Source organism: Carcharhinus amblyrhynchos, chromosome 20 (genome assembly GCF_965287045.1).
Source record: "Carcharhinus amblyrhynchos chromosome 20, sCarAmb.v2.hapA, whole genome shotgun sequence".
In the NCBI taxonomy this organism is placed as follows: Eukaryota; Metazoa; Chordata; class Chondrichthyes; order Carcharhiniformes; family Carcharhinidae; genus Carcharhinus; species Carcharhinus amblyrhynchos.
The window spans coordinates 16,702,443-16,720,379 of NC_137343.1; the positions used below are offsets into that span (position 1 = coordinate 16,702,443).

General features: G+C 41.2%; 1 protein-coding gene across 3 annotated transcripts in view; it reads left to right on the forward strand.

The window, feature by feature from the left end:
- Positions 1-17,937, forward strand: part of smtnb (smoothelin b) — a 341,529-nt gene that overhangs the window by 162,308 nt on the left and 161,284 nt on the right. For all 3 annotated transcript variants that reach the window (XM_080208169.1, XM_080208168.1, XM_080208170.1), the window contains one exon: positions 12,464-12,548. In XM_080208169.1, coding sequence (XP_080064295.1) covers positions 12,464-12,548 — 85 coding nt within the window. The remainder of the gene's footprint in view (positions 1-12,463; positions 12,549-17,937) is intronic.

The following is a 17,937-nucleotide window of genomic DNA, read 5'->3' on the forward strand; positions in this document are numbered from 1 at the left end:
GATGTGGTTTCTTCCAAACCCTGGAACTAAGATCTTGTTATTTGGTGCTTCTCCCACCCCCGAGGTGAGTGTTGCAAGTTTGGAAATTTCCCAATTTGCACACCTTGGGAGTGAAAACCCAGGCCTTTCTTTAATCTTATACTAAATAAAGCGTGAAATATAATGAATAAGGCACTTTTACTGTAACTCCTATTATTAGGGTAAAGGGATTTGCCACAGTACAGTTGGTTCTGTAACATCGAATGAGATTGCTTGGTGCAACTTGAAGTGAGTCATGAAAGTTGGTATTGTGAAAGTGATCTTGAGATCCTTCTTTTCTGATTTTGTTTTGACCCATGAAAATGACCCATTCATTTCAATTCTGATTTAAACTATTTATAGAGCTATATTTTCCATGTTCTGGCCTGAAAATACAGGAAAATTGCATTCAGGATAATTTACTTAAAGATGTTATGGTCCCTTATCAAGTCAGCTTATCAAATACGTCTGAATGGAGATAAATGACACTGGGCATTATTTAAACTTAAACCTTGGAGATTTAGTAAACTTTTAATCAGTGTGCAGTTCATTAACAAAATGAATGAGTGGGATTAAATATGGATTTACAAGTAGGATGAAAACTTCCCTATTAAGATTTTTTTAATGGGGATTGAATGGGAAGTGTTTATTGCTCTCATTCATGGTTTTTACATTTCTGAATCATGTCAATGAAAACTGATATCTCAATGTGGAAAATTTTCTTGCCCACCTGTATTCCAGTTGGAAAAGAACTTCAACTTGCTATGTGGGTCCTTCAGCTAGTTGCAATAGGCATTTGTAGGAATCAGCAACTTTCTACTCCTGGATGCTGTTCTTCATGCCCAACCTAAGTCAAAGGCACAGTGCCAGGCAGATAAACTGCTTTTGTGGATTCAGCATTGTGATAAGCCAGATAGTGAAACTGTTGTACTGTGGTTTGTCTTTGAACAGTTGAACTCGCCTGACTTCTGTTATCGACTAAGTAACTCACTACAGAATATTTCAGGATTTAGCTGTAATAATCTGTTTCTAGATCTCTGCTGAATGCTTTCTGCTTGACTAGCAGAGTGGAATTTTGTGAAATGATTGTCATGTGGATGGTTATTGTACATACTGAGAATAAGCATTAAATTGAATCAGCCAAACCTTACCTGTGTCCTTTTTTCCATTATGCATGATATACCTTATACAAATGTGTGGTAAACAATTTATAATTTTTTATCTAGTTAGATGTAAAAATTAATATGTAACTTATTCCTAATAGTTCAGAGGATGGAGTACTAGGTTCACTGAAATCTAAGGGTTATTTGTCAGTGTGCTCTAATTTTGGGAGGCGTGAACCTGGGGTTCTTAATTTTGACTTCACAAATATTTGAGTTGGAAGATTACTGCAACTGCTGGAAATCTGAGGTGTGAAAAACAGAAAATGCTGGAAATGCTCAGGACAGACAGCATAGTTAGAGAACAAACAAGGTTAATGTTTGCAGTCAATGATTTTTCATCATAACTGGAAAATATCAAGGTGTAACAGATTTTAAGCAATTACAGAAACAGGAAAAGGGGAACGGTGAAGTTGAGACGAAGAGGTGAAAACTGTACATGCACTAAAAATCTCTTCTCATAGCCCATTTAAAATGGTGCTACATAAACTATGTTGATTCACAGGGACAGGCAGTGTTACAGACACTATGCGTGTGACCTGCACACTTTTTCTCTTTATCAATGGAGAAACTTGTGTAGATCACATGGGTATTGCCCTGCTGTACACCCTGCCCTTACGGAATCAACATAGCCTGCATAATAATTTGAAGCAATATTATGTAAGTGCATGTTTAGCACCGCCACTTGTGCCATTTAGAATAGAGTTTTATGAATATTTATTTAAATTTATTTATTTTGCGTTCGTGTCTTTAGACTATTCTTGAGTACATCATGCATGGAGAACATAACATGAAGCTTATCATGTTGTGTTCAGTCTCTGAAAGAAATGGTTTCTTCCGCTTTGACCATTGTTAAGAGACGGGGAATTATAGAAAAATGGTAGGTATTCATTCTTTGTGTATAGGAGTGCTTCAGAACATGGTGGATTTTTCCTCCTTTCAGTTTAAAAAGATGTTGTATGCTGAGATCAGATGTGAAAAATGAGTCTATTGTCAATTTAAGGCAGGCCTACTGATTTAAATGGGGTGCATAGCAACAGGCTATGCTGGTTTCCAACGAATGGAATCTTCACATTTAATTTACTTAAATCACTGTGGATTTTTTATTGTCCCTGTTCTTGCCATTTCTGGCCTCCCGGTTGAACTAAAAACGTACTACAAAAAAAAATCAGAGGAATAATCAGAGGGGCAGCACAGTAGCACAGTGGCTAGCATTGCTGCTTCACAGCGCCAGGGACCTGGGTTCGATTCCCGGCTTGGGTCACTGTCTGTGTGGAGTTTGCACATTCTCCTTGTGTCTGCATGGGTTTCCTCCGGGTGCTCTGGTTTCCTCCCACAGTCCAAAGATGTGCAGTTTAGGTTGATTGGCCATGCTAAAATTGTCCTAGTGTCCTGAGATGCGTAGGTTAGAGGGATCAATGGGTAAGTATGTAAGGATAGGGGGCTAGGGCCTGGGTGGGATTGTGGTTGGTGCAGACTCGATGGGCCAAATGGCCTCTTTCTGTATGGTTTCTATGATTTTTAATCTTAAGTTTCATCAATACAGCTGAAAACTAATTATACTTCTGTAAAGAAACAACATTTTCTTATTTCCTATTTTGAAGAAACTTGCTGAATTTTCATCCTGACGACAAGATAGTATTTGTAGAGGGTGAAGTATTTCTTTTCCCATCTTTTATTGTCTCTTTATTTATTATTGTCACATGTTTACAATGAAAAGTATTGTTTCTTGCGTGCTATACAAAGCATTCCAAACATAGAGAAGAAAAGAGAGTGCAAGATGTAGTATTACAGTCATAGCAAGAGTGTAGGGAGAGAGCAACTTAACCCGAGATGGGTCCATTCAAAAGTCTAATGGCAGCAGGGAAGAAACTGTCCTTGAGTCTGTTGGTACATGTCCTCAGACTTTTTTATTTTTCTTCCACCTTGAGCATGTCAGAGGTGTGTGGAGTCCTTGATTATGCTGGCTGCTTTTCCGAGGCAGCGGGAAGTGACAGAGTCAGTGGATGGGAGGCTGGTTTGTGTGATCGACTGGGCTTTATTCGTGACCCTTTGTAGTTTTTTGCAGTCTTGGTCAGAGCAGGAGCCATACCAAGCTGTGATACAACCAGAAAGAATGCTTTCTATGGTGCATCTGTAAACATTGGTGAGAGTCATAGCACACATACCAAATTTACTGATTCTCCTGAGAAATTAAAGGCATTCGTGGGCTTTCTTAACTATAGTGTCGGCATGGAGGTACCAAGACAGGTTGTTGGTGATCTGGACATCTAGAAACTTGAAACTCTGAACCATTTCCATTTGTCCCCATTGATTTAGACAGAGGCATGCCCTCCACTATGCTTCCTGAGATTGACTGGGCTAGGCTTTTCATCCATCCAACCTGGTCACCACTGACTCTAGTGAATTTTCTGAGCTCAGCTTAGACAATTTCTTTTTGTACTGCAAAACCTATCTTAGGGTGAACTGAAGAAAGATAGACCCTGTAGATAGGGTGCAGCTGTAACCAAATGATTAGTTGCACTCTAATAGGGCCATTCTCGCATGCCATATTGGTTCTGGATACTATAGAATTAAGGTAATAAATGTGATGTATAAACTACTTGAACACTCTATCCTTTATTTGGATGGATGCGCTCAATAGCCAACTTCACTTCCAGTATAAAATCCAGGCTAGCAAATGGCAGGAGGCTGACAGCAGCTGATTTCTTACTCACAGCTTAATATACATATGGGATAAATGAATAGAAGCGGAAGGGAAGGTAGCAAGACCCAAATGGGGACCGTGCAAGAAAATAGTTTGGGGTTTGAAGGGTATAACAATGCAATGTAGACAGAAATGGCATCACTTGAGAAGCAAATCATGTACCATAGAACAGGTGATGAAGAGCTGAGCTCAACAAATATTTTAAAATGTTATGTTACCTCTAATTAGTTTAGGAAAATTGTTTGGCAGTGTTACTTTTCAATGATAAGGCATTAGTACTCAACAAATTATTGTGATTGAAGGCAGACAAGTTCCTAGAGCTCGATGGCCGAAATCCTAGGAAGTGCCAAGGAGATAGTAGATTCATCGGTTATAATATTCCAAAATTTCCTGGATATGGCAGAATTTCCAGTGGATTGGAAAAATGCTAATGCAAAAAGGGAGAGAACCAGAAATGGGAAACCGTAAACCAGTAAATTTAACATTTTGTTGGGAAATTGTTAAAATCCATTATAATGGGAATAGTAACAATACATTTGTAAAGTCGAAACGCAATCCATCAGAGTCATGAAGGGCTTTATGAAGGGTAAATCATGTTTGACTAATTTACGAGAATTTTTGGAAGATGTGACAAGCCAAATGGATCACATGGATCCTGTAGATACATCTGAACTTCAGGAAGATGTTTGATAAGATGCTGCCCAGAAGATTAATACACAAGTTAAACTCATATGGGGTTGGGGTAATTTATTAGCTTGGATAGAAGACTGGCTAACTGACAGAAGGCTGAGAGTTGGGATAAGTGGGCTTTTTTTTTGTTTGGCAAGATGTAACTAGTTGGGTACCACAGGCTTCAATGCTTCGGTGCTTGGGCCCCAACTATTTACAATCAATATTAATGATTTGGATACAGAGTAGAAGGTACTGTAGCTAAATTTGCAGATTGTACTAAAATAAATGGAATAATAAGTTGCAATGAGGAAGTAAGAAATTTACAAATGGATGTAGATAAGTTAGGTGAGTGGCCAAAAATGTGTAGTTTAATGTGGATAAGCGTGGGGTAATCCATTTTGATCAGAAAAATGGAAAGACAATTTATATTTAAATGGAGAAACACTTTGGGATACTTCAGTGCAGATTGACCTGGGTGTCCTTGTGCATGAGATACTTAAAATTGGTATGCAGGTACAGCAGGTAATAAGGAAAGCAATCTTGGCATCTACAGCTGAAGGAATAAAATATAAAAGTAAAGAAATGTTGCTGCAGCTGGACAGGGCGAGACTGCACCTGAAGTACCTTTGGTCCCCTTTATTTGAGGAAGGATGTAATGGCAATAGAAGCAATTCAGAGGGAGTTCAGTAGATAGATTCCAGAGATGAGGGGATTGTCTTGTGAAGAAAGATTGAGCAGTTTAGACTTATACTCCCTAGAGACTAAAAGAATGAGAAGAGATCTAATTGAGGTATTAAGATGATAAAAGGCATTGACAAAGTAGATAGAGAGTGGATGCTTCCTCTTGTGAGGCAATCTAGAACAAGAGTTTATAATTTTAGGATAAGGGATAGCAGATTTAAAACAGAGATGAGAAATCCCTTCTTTCAAAGGATTGTGAATCTATGGAATTCACTATGTCAGAGCGACGTGGATGCTGGGACATTGACTAAATTTGAGGAGGAGAAAGATTTTTAATTATTGATGGGTTGAAGGGTTATGGAGAATGGGCAGGAAAGTGGAGTTGAGGCTGAGATGAGATTAACCATGTTTGTACTGAATAGCGGAGCAGGCTCGAGGGGCTGAATTTCTTACTACTACTCCTATTTCTTATGTTCTTATGAAAGCATAGAATAGAACTAATTGCTAAAGCTAACAAATGAAAAGGGATCTCTTTGTTATCCTGGGCACACGACAAGATGTACCTGGATATCAGGAGAAATGATGATACACTCGAGACATAAGGATTAAGAACTTTCACAGTAACTTCATTGCAGTGTTAATATAAGCTTGCTTGTGACTAATAAATTAAAAAATAAGCTTTCCTATGATAGTGGCCTGAAACATAATAGCTACTGAAACTCAAATGGAATGCTAAGAATTTTACTGAAAGTATCACACAGTAAGGTAGAGGTCTGTGGAAACTACATGTGTCACCCAGCAAAGAATAATTGCCCACAAATATTAAATGTGGATGCAGTCTTCAGTATGCTCATTGTACAGAATCTTATTTTTAAAAATATTGGCCCTGATGGGGCCAGTATACTGGTAGATTGGTTGACATGCTGAATTTCTTACTACTACTCCTATTTCTTATGTTCTTATGAAAGCATAGAATAGAACTAATTGCTAAAGCTAACAAATGAAAAGGGATCTCTTTGTTATCCTGGGCACACGACAAGATGTACCCAGCTGGACCCAGCCTCCGAGCCTGACCACCCAAGGGACCTCAGTGCCTCTGGTCCCACCAGCAAGGCCATCATGCCTGGTCCTTGTTGGTGGGGACAGTATGTGATCCCCACTAGCATGGATCTCCACTGGTGGGGTCAGGAACATTAGTAAGCCTAGACGATTGCACCCTGGACTCACTAAATAGACGCAAATCAGTTTTTGCATATTGTAATCAACCTCACGCTATTCCCTGGCACGAGGCTGATTGCGTGGAAAAAATGATTGACATTACCAGACCCATTCCGCTACTCAAGCAGCACCGCGGGTTGGGAAAATCGCACCCAACATTTCCCATTTTCACTTACCAGAAAGATTATGAGGCCAGCTGCATGAGAATACCTAACAAAAAGACTAGCATATGAAGATTCAATAAAATGACTGGTTTCATGGTCTTTGGAAAGAGATGGTAACTTAAGTGTTCATTTCTGCAGATTTATCTTAATGTTTTATTTGCCATTAAACATTTTAAATTTTAGGATGTTTTGTGCAATTGTATTTTAAGCTACTGCGAAAATCCAACACACCAAAACTAGCATCTGGTCTAAAAAAAGAAAATGCTGGAAAAACTCAGCATTTTTGGCAGCATCTGTGGAGAGAGAAAATATAGTTAATGTTTAGAGTCCATAAGACTTATTTTTCAGAGCTAAACAGAGGGAGAAATGTGATGGATTATATACTGTCCAAGAGTGGGTGGAGCAGAGTGGAAAGTCAGTTATTGGTGGGAACTAGGAGAGTTTGCAACAAAGATGTCGAAGTTACTTGACAGTGGAAGCTTTACTAGCAGTGGAAGGTGCTAGTAATGGCATAAAGGTAAGACATCAACATGCGTTAATGTGAGAAACAAAGGCGAGGGCTTAGTGAAAGCAAAAGCAAAAAACAGGTGACAGTCTGATAGAAGAGAGGGAGGAGTGTTTTGCAGAACAAAAAATATTTTATGTCACAGGCTAAAGTTGTTGAACTCAATGTTGGGTCCTGAGGGCTGTAACATGCTTAACTGAAACTTGAGGTGCTGCTCCTCCAGTTTGAGTTGGCTTCACTGAAGCCAAGGGGCCAATTGCCACAGCATTAAATATGGCTTTCAAAGGTGTGAACAGGAACAACTTGTTGAGCAAAGAAAAGTAAGAAATAGAAATGGGATTAGAGTGTAATGGGGTAAAAGTATGTGTTTCCGGATCACTCCCAAACTCAGGATACACACTTACTCACCATCACAAATTATAAGAGTGGTTGAAAGTGCATCACCTTGTGTAAGGATGAGGGTGATTGAGAGCCCTGATATTGGGAGTTCACCAGACTTATTGACACATTCTTCCTCCATTCACCCTCTCCCACACACACTCGTTTCATACATTCCCTCTCCCTCCTCGCCCCCCCCCGCCTTCCCTTTCTGCTCTCACCCTCCTTCTCCACCCTTGCTCTCCCTCCCCACCCTCACCCTTCCTCTCCACCCTTGTGCTCCCTCTCCACCCTCCCTCTCCACCTTCCCTCTCCTCCTCGCCCTCCCTCTCTGCCCTTGCCCTCCCTCGTCCTCCATGCAAGGCATTGTAATCGTTGCCAGTATGTGGAGTCAGAACAGCAAAGGAAGGCTTCAAGACCTTCATTAATGAAAATGACACGTATACCTGTGTCCAGGAGTCATAGTGGATACCCACTCCCAAGTGGAAGGATGTCCATAGGATGCATTTAGCAACTGCAGCAATAACGGTAGAGAAACTTCGCACCTCCTTTTCAACACATGGGATTCTGGAGGTGCTGGCCTCTGATAATGGATCATCTTTTGCCAGCCGGGAGTTCATGAAGTTGAATGGAATTTGACATATCAGGTCAGCACCATATCATCCACTGTTTAACGACCTTGCGGAGAGAGTGGTCCAGACTTCAAAATTTTGTTTAATAAAATAGCCTTAATGGACATCAAGCTCTCCCATTGGTTCTTTGATTTTAGGACAACCCCTCATGCCATTATGGGAATAGCGCCCACAGAATTGTTCATGGACAGACGACTCTGCATTAGACTGAGTTTGATCTTCCTAAACCTGGTGGAAAGGCAACAAGAAACTGAATGCAGAGGCCATGGTAACAGCAGCTGGGAGAGACAATTGGAGGCTGGTGAAAAAGTACTGCTAAAGAATTTTGCCAAGGGTCCCACATGGCTCCCAGGAACAACTGACACTCGGACAGGGCCAGTATCCTACAAAATACACATGGGTGAGATCTTCCAGAAAAACAACTGGACCAGGTGCAGTCCTTGAAATCACAGTTCATCCAGGAGCCAACTATGCTCAGCCAGCTGAGAACTGAGGAGAATCCACCCAGACGAGCCTTCCTGAGCCTCTATTGCTCATATCTAGGACTTCTGTGTTGGAAATGGACACTGCGGAAGAAGCCGTGGCTACTTCTTTGCCTCCTGAGGAATAAAGTGAACTGGAATTCTGGTGCTTGCATCGTTTGGCACACCCTCCCAAGTCAGATGCCCAATTGGGAAAACTAGATCCGGCGTTGACACATTGCAAGAGACCCATGTGGGATGTGAATCACTGAGGTTCCTTGGACCTAAGGGGGAGAGGGTGTAATGATGTCAATGAGGCCCATGACCTGGGCCTTTGAGTATAAGCTGTCTGATTGAGGTAATGATTGCCTGCTCAATTGGGGAGTCTCACCTGTGTGTATAATGAGGAGTGTCAAGTCTACTGGCACTCCGATTTTATACCTGGAGCATTCTTAGGAGTGAAGATAAGTTTGTAAATAAAGGGAATCTGGTGAAGGCACCAGCCTCCGAGGAGTTCTTTCAGTCCCACATGCACGGCCCACATCCCTGCATTCACTGGATACCTTTGAAAGTATTACCCAGTAACCCACTCTGGGAAATTGGCGTAAAAACTAGATGCAGGAGTATGCTATTTTGCCCTTCGAACGTGCTCTGCCATTCATTTTCATCATGGCTGATCATCAAATTTAACATTCTGATTCCCTCACCCCCCCCCCCCCCCCCCCCACCCCCGCCCAAGAGCTACAATTTCTTCTTGATATCCGACAGCATTTTGGCCTCAATTACATTCTGTGGTAGTTAATTCCACACATTTCACCACCCCCTAGGTGAAGAAATTTCTCCTCACCTCAGTTTGAGGCTAAGGGGTAAACCTTTTCAAACCTATATGCAATTTTGGTGTCCTTATCTGAGGAAGGATGTCCTCGCTATAGGGGGAATACAGCAAGATTTACCAGGCTGATTCCTGGGATGGCAGGTCCATCATACGAGAAGAGACTAAGTCAGTTAGGATTATATTCACTGCAGTTTAGAAGAGTGAGAGGGGATCTCATAGAAGCTTACAAAATTCTAACAGGTTAATTTAGAAAGAATGTTCCCAATGGTGGGCGAGTCCAGAAATAGGGTTGTAGTTTGAGGCTAAGGGGTAAACCTTTTCAAACTATGACCCTATTCTGGACTCGCCCACCATTGGGAACATTCTTTCTAAATTAACCTGTTAGAATTTTGTAAGCTTCTATGAGATCCCCTCTCACTCTTCTAAACTGCAGTGAATATAATCCTAACTGACTTGGTCTCTCCTCGTATGATGGACCTGCTATCCCAGGAATCAGCCTGGTAAATCTTGCTGTATTCCCCCTATAGCGAGGACATCCTTCCTCAGATAAGGACACCAAAATTGCATATAGGTGTGACCGCATCACCACCCCAAACAATTTGCATCAAAACTATCCCTGTACTCAAATCCTTTCGCCAGGAAGGCCAATGTTCCATTTACCTTCTTTACTGCTTGTTGCAACTGCAAGCTTATTTTTAACAACTGATGCACGAAGACTCCAGAGTCTTGCTGAGTATTCACCTCTCTCAATTTACCCATTCAGGTAATAAGCTGCCTTCCTATTATTGCTACCAAAGCGAATAACCTCACATTTAACCACATTATACTGCACTGGGGCAGTACAGTGGCACAGTGATTAGCACTGCTGCCTCACAGCACCAGGGACCCAAGTTCAATTCTGACCCAGGGGTGACTGTGTGGAGTTTGCACTTGCTCTCCGTGTCTGCATGAGTTTCCTCCCACATCCCATAGATGTGCAGGTTAGGTGGATTGGCCAAGCTAAGTTAACCCTCATGTCAGGGGGATTAGACTAGGGTAAATGTGTGGGGTTACAGGAATAGGCACTGGGTGGGAATGTGGTCAGTACAATGGCCTCCTTCTGTACTATATGGATTCTATGATTCTAAGCTATGCACATGCCCACATATTCAGCCAGTCCAAATCATGCTGAAGCATCTCTGCATCCTCCTCACAGCTCATCCTCCCATCCGACTTTGTATCATCTGCAAATTTGGAGATAATACATTCAGTTTCCTTCTCCTAATCATTAATACACAATACACAAAGCATGGTGGGCATATTATCTGGTTTTTGGGTTTCTCTGGTGAGGCATAATGGGTTGAATCTTGATTGCGGGGCCTAGGTGGCGCTTTGGGAGAACCTACAGAGATGCTAGTTGATGTGTAAGAGTGATGTAAGTATTCTTCGTTTGTTGGCCCTTTATTGTTGGATGCTATAGAGTAAGTCATGGCAGTAGTGACTATCTTTCTGGGTCAGGTGGAGGATGTCTTAGTTGGGGGGGGTAAGATTCCCTCCCCCAAGATGTCCCCTTCTGAGGCTTCTAGATACTCCTGTCCCTGAGACGTGGATCCCCTGGGGATGTCTGTCATGTTGTTTATGGAGCCTGAATGCAAATCTAGGTGTGGTCGTTTAGCACTGTGGGAGTCCTTCTTCAGTTGGGGATTGGGCTGGTTAAGAAGTAGGGTGCCCCCTCCAAGTGGTCTTGTATGGATCTATTCACCTTCTAGGTTTGGGCTTCCCTGGGTGGAAGGGAAATAAAGTTATGCAAGTCTGTTCCTGGGTAAGCTTCTTGTGAAAGAAGCTACCAGAAAAACTACACTTGGCCTTTATGGGATCATCCTGATGCTCCCCTCTTTTTGGAGCTTTCTCTCTTTATCTGGATAGGTGAGATCTTGATATAGACTCTTATATGTTATAGTTTATCCTAGTGGGTTTCCCACTTGTCAGGAGGAGGAGGGTTGTATCTCTTCCCAAGATGTTCAGTTGATGAGTGTCTTGATGATTCTTCTCCTTATTGATAAGGTTTCCTTGCAGGAAAACAGTTTAATTTTCCGGTGATGTCGAGTCTGATCGGTGCCTCTGATTTGATTGGAGAGGAGGGAGGTTGGGGAAGTTGTGTGCCTTTATTCACTGGTTCCTATACATAAGAGAATACTCTGCTGTGCTTTAGTCTGTACCAATTGCCGTATCCTTATGTTCCCCCTTTCCTGGGTTATCCTTTCATTGCCTGGAGGTCCGGGGATGTTGATTTAGGCTGTTATATACTACTTATAAGGGATCCATCTATTTTGTAGCTCTGGGTGTCTGTGTTATTCCAGGGAGGATGGTATGCACCATGAGGCCACGTGCTCACAATTTTATCCTGTTGTTCCAAGATCCACTGCTCTAACTGATGTCGTTTCTTTGTTTGTACAAGAGGAGATGCCAACGACAATAATTGCAATGATGGGTAATTGGAATCATTTGTAGGAATGATTACTCTGTACTGTACTGGATTTTGGCAACTTGTTGCATTTCGCGACAAATGTAAAATGAAAACTTAGAATAGAAGTTTTCTTAAAAAATTAAAACCAGAAATTAGGAAGCATTTGTACACTCAGGGTGGTAGGAGTTTTGAGTTCTCTCTTGCAGATGGCAGTTGATGCTGGATCAATTGTGAATTTTAAATTTGAGATTGATAGGTTCCTGTTAACCAAAGGTATTCAGGGATATGGGACATTGGAGAGTATATTGAGTTAGATGACAGATTCAACCAGGATCACATTGAATGATGGAACAGCCGCAAAAGACTAAATGGCCACCTTCTTTTCTTGTTTTCATATTTAAGTTGAATTTTTATATCTTTTTATAGCACTTGGGGAGTGAAAACAAAACGTTTGAAAAGAATGTCATTTAGGAATCATTCATTATACATTCAATTGGATCAATGTACAGTGTTTCAGAACCTGGCTGACTTTCTATTTTTGATTTCCTTTCATACGATGCAACTGACTAAAACCTGTTGTTTTCAGGCAGGAGACACTGAGGATTTGGAGCAGAAACAAAGGATCCAAGAACTTCAGAATCAGAAGTGTAGCAACAAGAGTGAGCCTGATGGTGTGTATTATAACTATTTAAACTAAAACGCAATTAATTGTACTGTAAATAGAGATAATTCCAATCAAGGTACAGTCTTTATTGGATTATAAATCATATAGCCTTTACTCTGTGTGCTCCATATTCAGTTCAAGCAAACCATGCCAAAAGATATTACATAATTAAAACTGACATTGTTTGTTTGACAGTCAGGAAAAAAGCCCAATGTTGGGGGCATGTGTATTGGTACACTGAAAGTTTGTTTCAATGAATCTTACCTTTGTTAATTTTCTGCTGTCTGACACATCAGATTTGTTTCCAATTGAGAAATTAGTCCCCTTTTTAAACAGCTGTACCACTTGTATGCTTCATGCATCATGTGACCTACAAATCTTCTCATGTTGAATAAGGTTTCCTGGATTATCTAATTAGAATCCTAGATGCTGATGTCAGTTTTGTTAACATAAGCAGATTACTGCTTTTTGACTTGAGAGCAGCTGTGGCTGTTGAACATCTTGCCAATCAGAAAAAGACCCATTTGGTACCAATACCAAATAACTAATTTGTATATCAACATCAGCAGGTAACCACAAATTGTTTTTCGGATTTCAGCAGTATTCTTGTATTCCCCTACATGTGATACCATTTTCCACTCTCCATAAACTTCAGTTAACAGAAATTTCTCCTGCCTGAATCCTAACTTGCACCGAGACACTCTTGCGGCTCGAGGAGGTAGGTCCAATGGCCATTTGCCTCTGCCTGGCTACTAGACTACAGAGGAAGGATCCCTTAAGGATCCTGGGGTTGAGTTGAAAAGAGGTTAATTTCCCTCACTCTGCTGAGATGGAGATGTTATGGCTGAACTAGCGCTGGCAGATCTGAAGATCACCTCTGGCATGGAAATTTCAGGTAGTCCTGTGATCAGTATCTGCATCTCTGCCTGTCAGCTGTGAAAGATCTGGAGTGGCTGGTCAATTCAATCTCCATGCCCTCCTGGCTACCTAGCAGGCTTTTAAATCATTGCAGCACTCTAAGCTGCAGCAGAGATTTGCCTTTCTGTCACTTTCAGAAGCTGCAGGTGTGATTAGACCCCTTTGAAATCCTCTGGCAGAGAGGAAATGTCTGTTTTACCAGTCTGCACAGTTGTGCACACAGCCCAAATGTGTGCACAGAGCCTTGATTTGAAGTTTGAGCTTTTAAAAAAAAATTATTTGTGGGATATGGGCGTCGCTGGCTGGCCAGCATTTATAGCCCATTCCTAGTTGCCCTTGAAAGTGAGTGGCTTGCTAGGCCCTTTCAAAGGGCAGTTGAGAATCAACATTGGCATGGATCTGGAGTCGCATGTAGGCCAGACCATGTACAGACAGCAGATTTCCTTCTCTATAGGACATTAATGAACCAAATGAGTTTTTCTGACAATCGGGAATGGTTTCATGTCATCAGTAGATTCTTAATTCTAGAATTTTTTAAATTGAATTGAAATTCCACCCTCTGCAATGGTGGAATTCAAACCCAGATCATTAGCTGAATTTCTGGATTAATGGTCCAGCGGTAATACCACTAGGCAATTGCTTCCCCTAAGTTCCTGCCTCCCTTTCATTTCCTGATTAAAGCGATTTCTGGGATGGTGCTTGAGTCCTCAGTGGTAAACACCAGTGCAAAATATTTGTTTATTTCATGCCCCATAGCCCTACTTTCCATTATCAATTCCCCAGATGCATTTTCTATGGAAACATAGATGCCAGAACAGGAGTAGGGTATGCAGCCCTTTGAGCCTGCTCCGCCATTTATTTTGATCATGGCTGATCATTGCATTCAATACCCTGATTCCTCCTTCTTCCCATATCTCTTGATCTCTTTAGCCCTAAGAGATATATCCAATTTCTTCTTGAAAACAAACAACATTTTGGCTACAATTATATTCTGTGGTAGTGAATTCCACATATTAACCACCTTCTAGGTGAAGAAATTTCTCCTCACTTCAATTCTAAAAGGCTTACCCCTTATCCTCAAACTATGACCTCTAGTTCTGGATCCCCCCACCACTGGGCACATTCTTCCTGAATCTACCCTGTCTAACCCTGTTAGAATTTTATACGTTTCTGTGAGATCCCCTCTCATTCTTCCAAACTCCAGTGAATATAATCCTAACGGATTTAGTCTCTCCTCATATGACAGACCATCTGCCACTGTTCAGGGTCCAAAATATTTTGGAAAATAACCACCAATGGATCTACTATTTCCAAAACCACTTCCTTAAGTACTCTGGGATGAAGATTATGAGTACCTGGAGATCTATCCACCTTCAATCCCATCAATTTCCTTAAAACCATTTCTCTACTAATGCTGATTTCCGTCAGTTCCTCACTAAAACTTGTTTCTCCTAGCACTCTGGTACATTATTCATGTCTTCCTTTGTGAAGACTGAAGCAAAGTACAAATTTAATTCCTCAGCCATTTCTTTATTTTCCATTATGAATTCGCCCGTTTCTGACTGTAAAGGGCCTACATTTGTTTTTGTCAATCTCTTTTCTCTTTACATATTTATAGAAACTTTTGCAGTCAGTTTTTATGTTCCCTGCTGGCTTACTTTCAGACTTCATTTTTCCCTTCTTTATCAGTCGTTTGGTCCTCCTTTGTTGAATTTTAAACTGCTCCCAATCCTCAGGACTGTTGCTTTTTCTCGCCAATTTGTATGCTTCTTTCTTGAATCTGATACTATCTCTGATTTTTCTTGTAAGCCATGGTTTGGCCACAATTCCCTTATCACTTTTTATCAAAAAAGAAGCTCTCTCAGTCACATGAGCTTGCAAGAATTTCTCTGATTACATTATCAGCCCGAAAGTCATCATTGAAACGGATTATAAACTAGTGGTATCACTGTTAGACGAGAAGGATCTTACAATGATGCCATTCAGAATTCGGAGATTCTGTTTGTGTGTCATGAGATTTGCATATGAGATGTATATTAAAGGGAAATATTAAACAACTGCAGACACACTATCCAGTGCCATAGTTGACCTTCCTGTGACACATGATATTAGCTTGCTTGAGGAACTCAATTCATACATCCAATTTGTGAGGAGACAACTTCCTCCGAGAAACTTCAGCAAATTCATCAGGAGCAAATGTGGGATGACAGTATCCACTGATACTGTCAACAAGAGTGACCACAGTAAGAAGTCTGACAACACCAGGTTTAAGTCCAACCAATTTATTTGATAGTAAACTCACAAGCTTTCGAGGTTCCCCTCTTCGTCAGGTGAATGGAGAGTTCTGGCCTCAGACAGTACATATAACAGCACAGACAGTTTACAGATTACTGATTACTGATTAGAATGCGAATCTTTACATCTAACCTGTTATTCAAGTCTTAAAGTGGCTAACAATGTGAGTGGAAGGAGCACTGAGCGCAGGTTAAAGAGATGTGTATTGTCTGCAGACAGTACAGTAAGTGAGGTTTTGCAAACCCAGGCATGTCATATGGATTACAGATAGTGCAACATGAACCCAAGATCCCTGTTGAGACCGTCCTCACGTGTGCGGAACTTGGCTATCAGTTTCTGCTCAGCGACTCTGCGCTGTCGTGTGTTGTGAAGGCCACCTTGGAGAATGCTTACCCAAAGGTCGGAGGCCGAATGCCTGTGACCACTGAAGTGTTTGCCAACAAGAAGGGAACAGTCTTGCCTGGTGATTGTCGAGCGATGTTCATTCATCCATTGTCATAGCGCAGAGTCGCTGAGCAGAAACTGATAGCCAAGTTCCGCACAAGAACCAGAAACCGGAACTTTTCAGCTTGGCTAGACCCTGAACTGGGATTCCCCAAAGTAGCCAAAGGCTCCACAAAAAGAAGGAATTCGAGATGAGGAGACAGCCAACTCTCAAGTTTGAAACCTCTCCCTGCCCCCAGAAGCAGACAAGGCAGTCCACACCTCATAGCCAAAATCTAGTCTGCAACTCCCAGCCCAGAATCTAGGACCCATTTTACAGGAAGGATTCTGTAACATCTTTTACTTCTCAGAGATGCTATACTATTGCATCTTGAAGCCATTGCAGGAAACCTTCACAAAAGTGGTTTGAATATCTTCGCTAGACTAGGAAAAACCATTTTCTAGACTTCATTATCTGTATTGTGTTGTGACTTAAGCTGGATTTGACTTTATAGAGTTACTTAATTTGGATGTTGTTTGAGAAAGCGAAGTCTTAGTGAGTTTGAGGATTGACAATATATTTTGGAACAAGAGGTCATTTTTCTGCATGCTGTGTGTGTGTTTAGTTCTTCATGTACTTAAGTGTCTAAGACTATTGTGATCCTTTTCATTGTGGGCAGTTTATATTGATCACCCTTCCTGTCCATGACATGATGATTGTATGCGAACATCTTTCAAAAGAGTTATTCTTCCTTGCAAGATAGCCGGAACCAGTCTCTTCATCAGTACTGATATGACCTCTATTATTGATCACATATTCAGTGAAAAAAAGCACCGATGAAGCTGGATATAGAGAATCTCAGAGCAATGTGTTCAGAAAAAACTGTGGATCTACATTTTACTCAATCAGGCTATTACTGTCTGCCATTAAGGAAGCCAAATATTTCACATCAACTTGATAGAATCCTTACAGTGCAGAAGGAGGCCATTCAGCACATTGAGTCTGCACTAATCCTCTGAAACAGCATCTTACCCAGACCCACTCTTTCACCCTATCCTCATAACCTTGCATGTTGACTTTGGCTGATTCACCTAACCTATACATCTTTGGACACTAAGGGGCAATTGAGCATGGTCAATCCATACCTTTGGACTGTGGGAGGAAACTGGGGCACCCGGACGAAACCCACATAGACACCTGGAGAATGTGTAGCTCCACACAAATACTATAAGCAGCCTTGTGAAGTTCTGGGGACAAAGATTTGGTGGACAGAAAGTTGATCATTTGGAAGTTGCATAGACAATTTCCATATCCAGTGCCTCAAAACCTGAGACCTCTGCTGCAGACTGCTGAAGACTGTTGAAGTTGATAAAGATTATGACAAACTTATTGAGCATATCAGGGGACAATGTGATGTTTGTGTTAAATATCAAAGTACACCGTCAAGCTCTGAGTCTACTATTTGACTGAGAATTTAGTGATGTAGTGGCAGTGGACTTAAAAGTATGGGACAAAGTTTGGGATCTTTGCTACACTTTGCAGATGTGGCAACTCAATTTAGCATTCTCTACGGTAACACACAATAGGGGAAACAGTCCCTCTTTAATCCATGGGTACTGGATTAGGAACACTGTCAGAATCATATTTTTCAGGACAATATTTTCTTTTAAAACATGGAAAGATATTGTGTTATTTGGATGCTTGGTTTTTTTTACAAAAAGGTTATAAGTTCATTTTTGCACTTGGAACAAGCAGCATT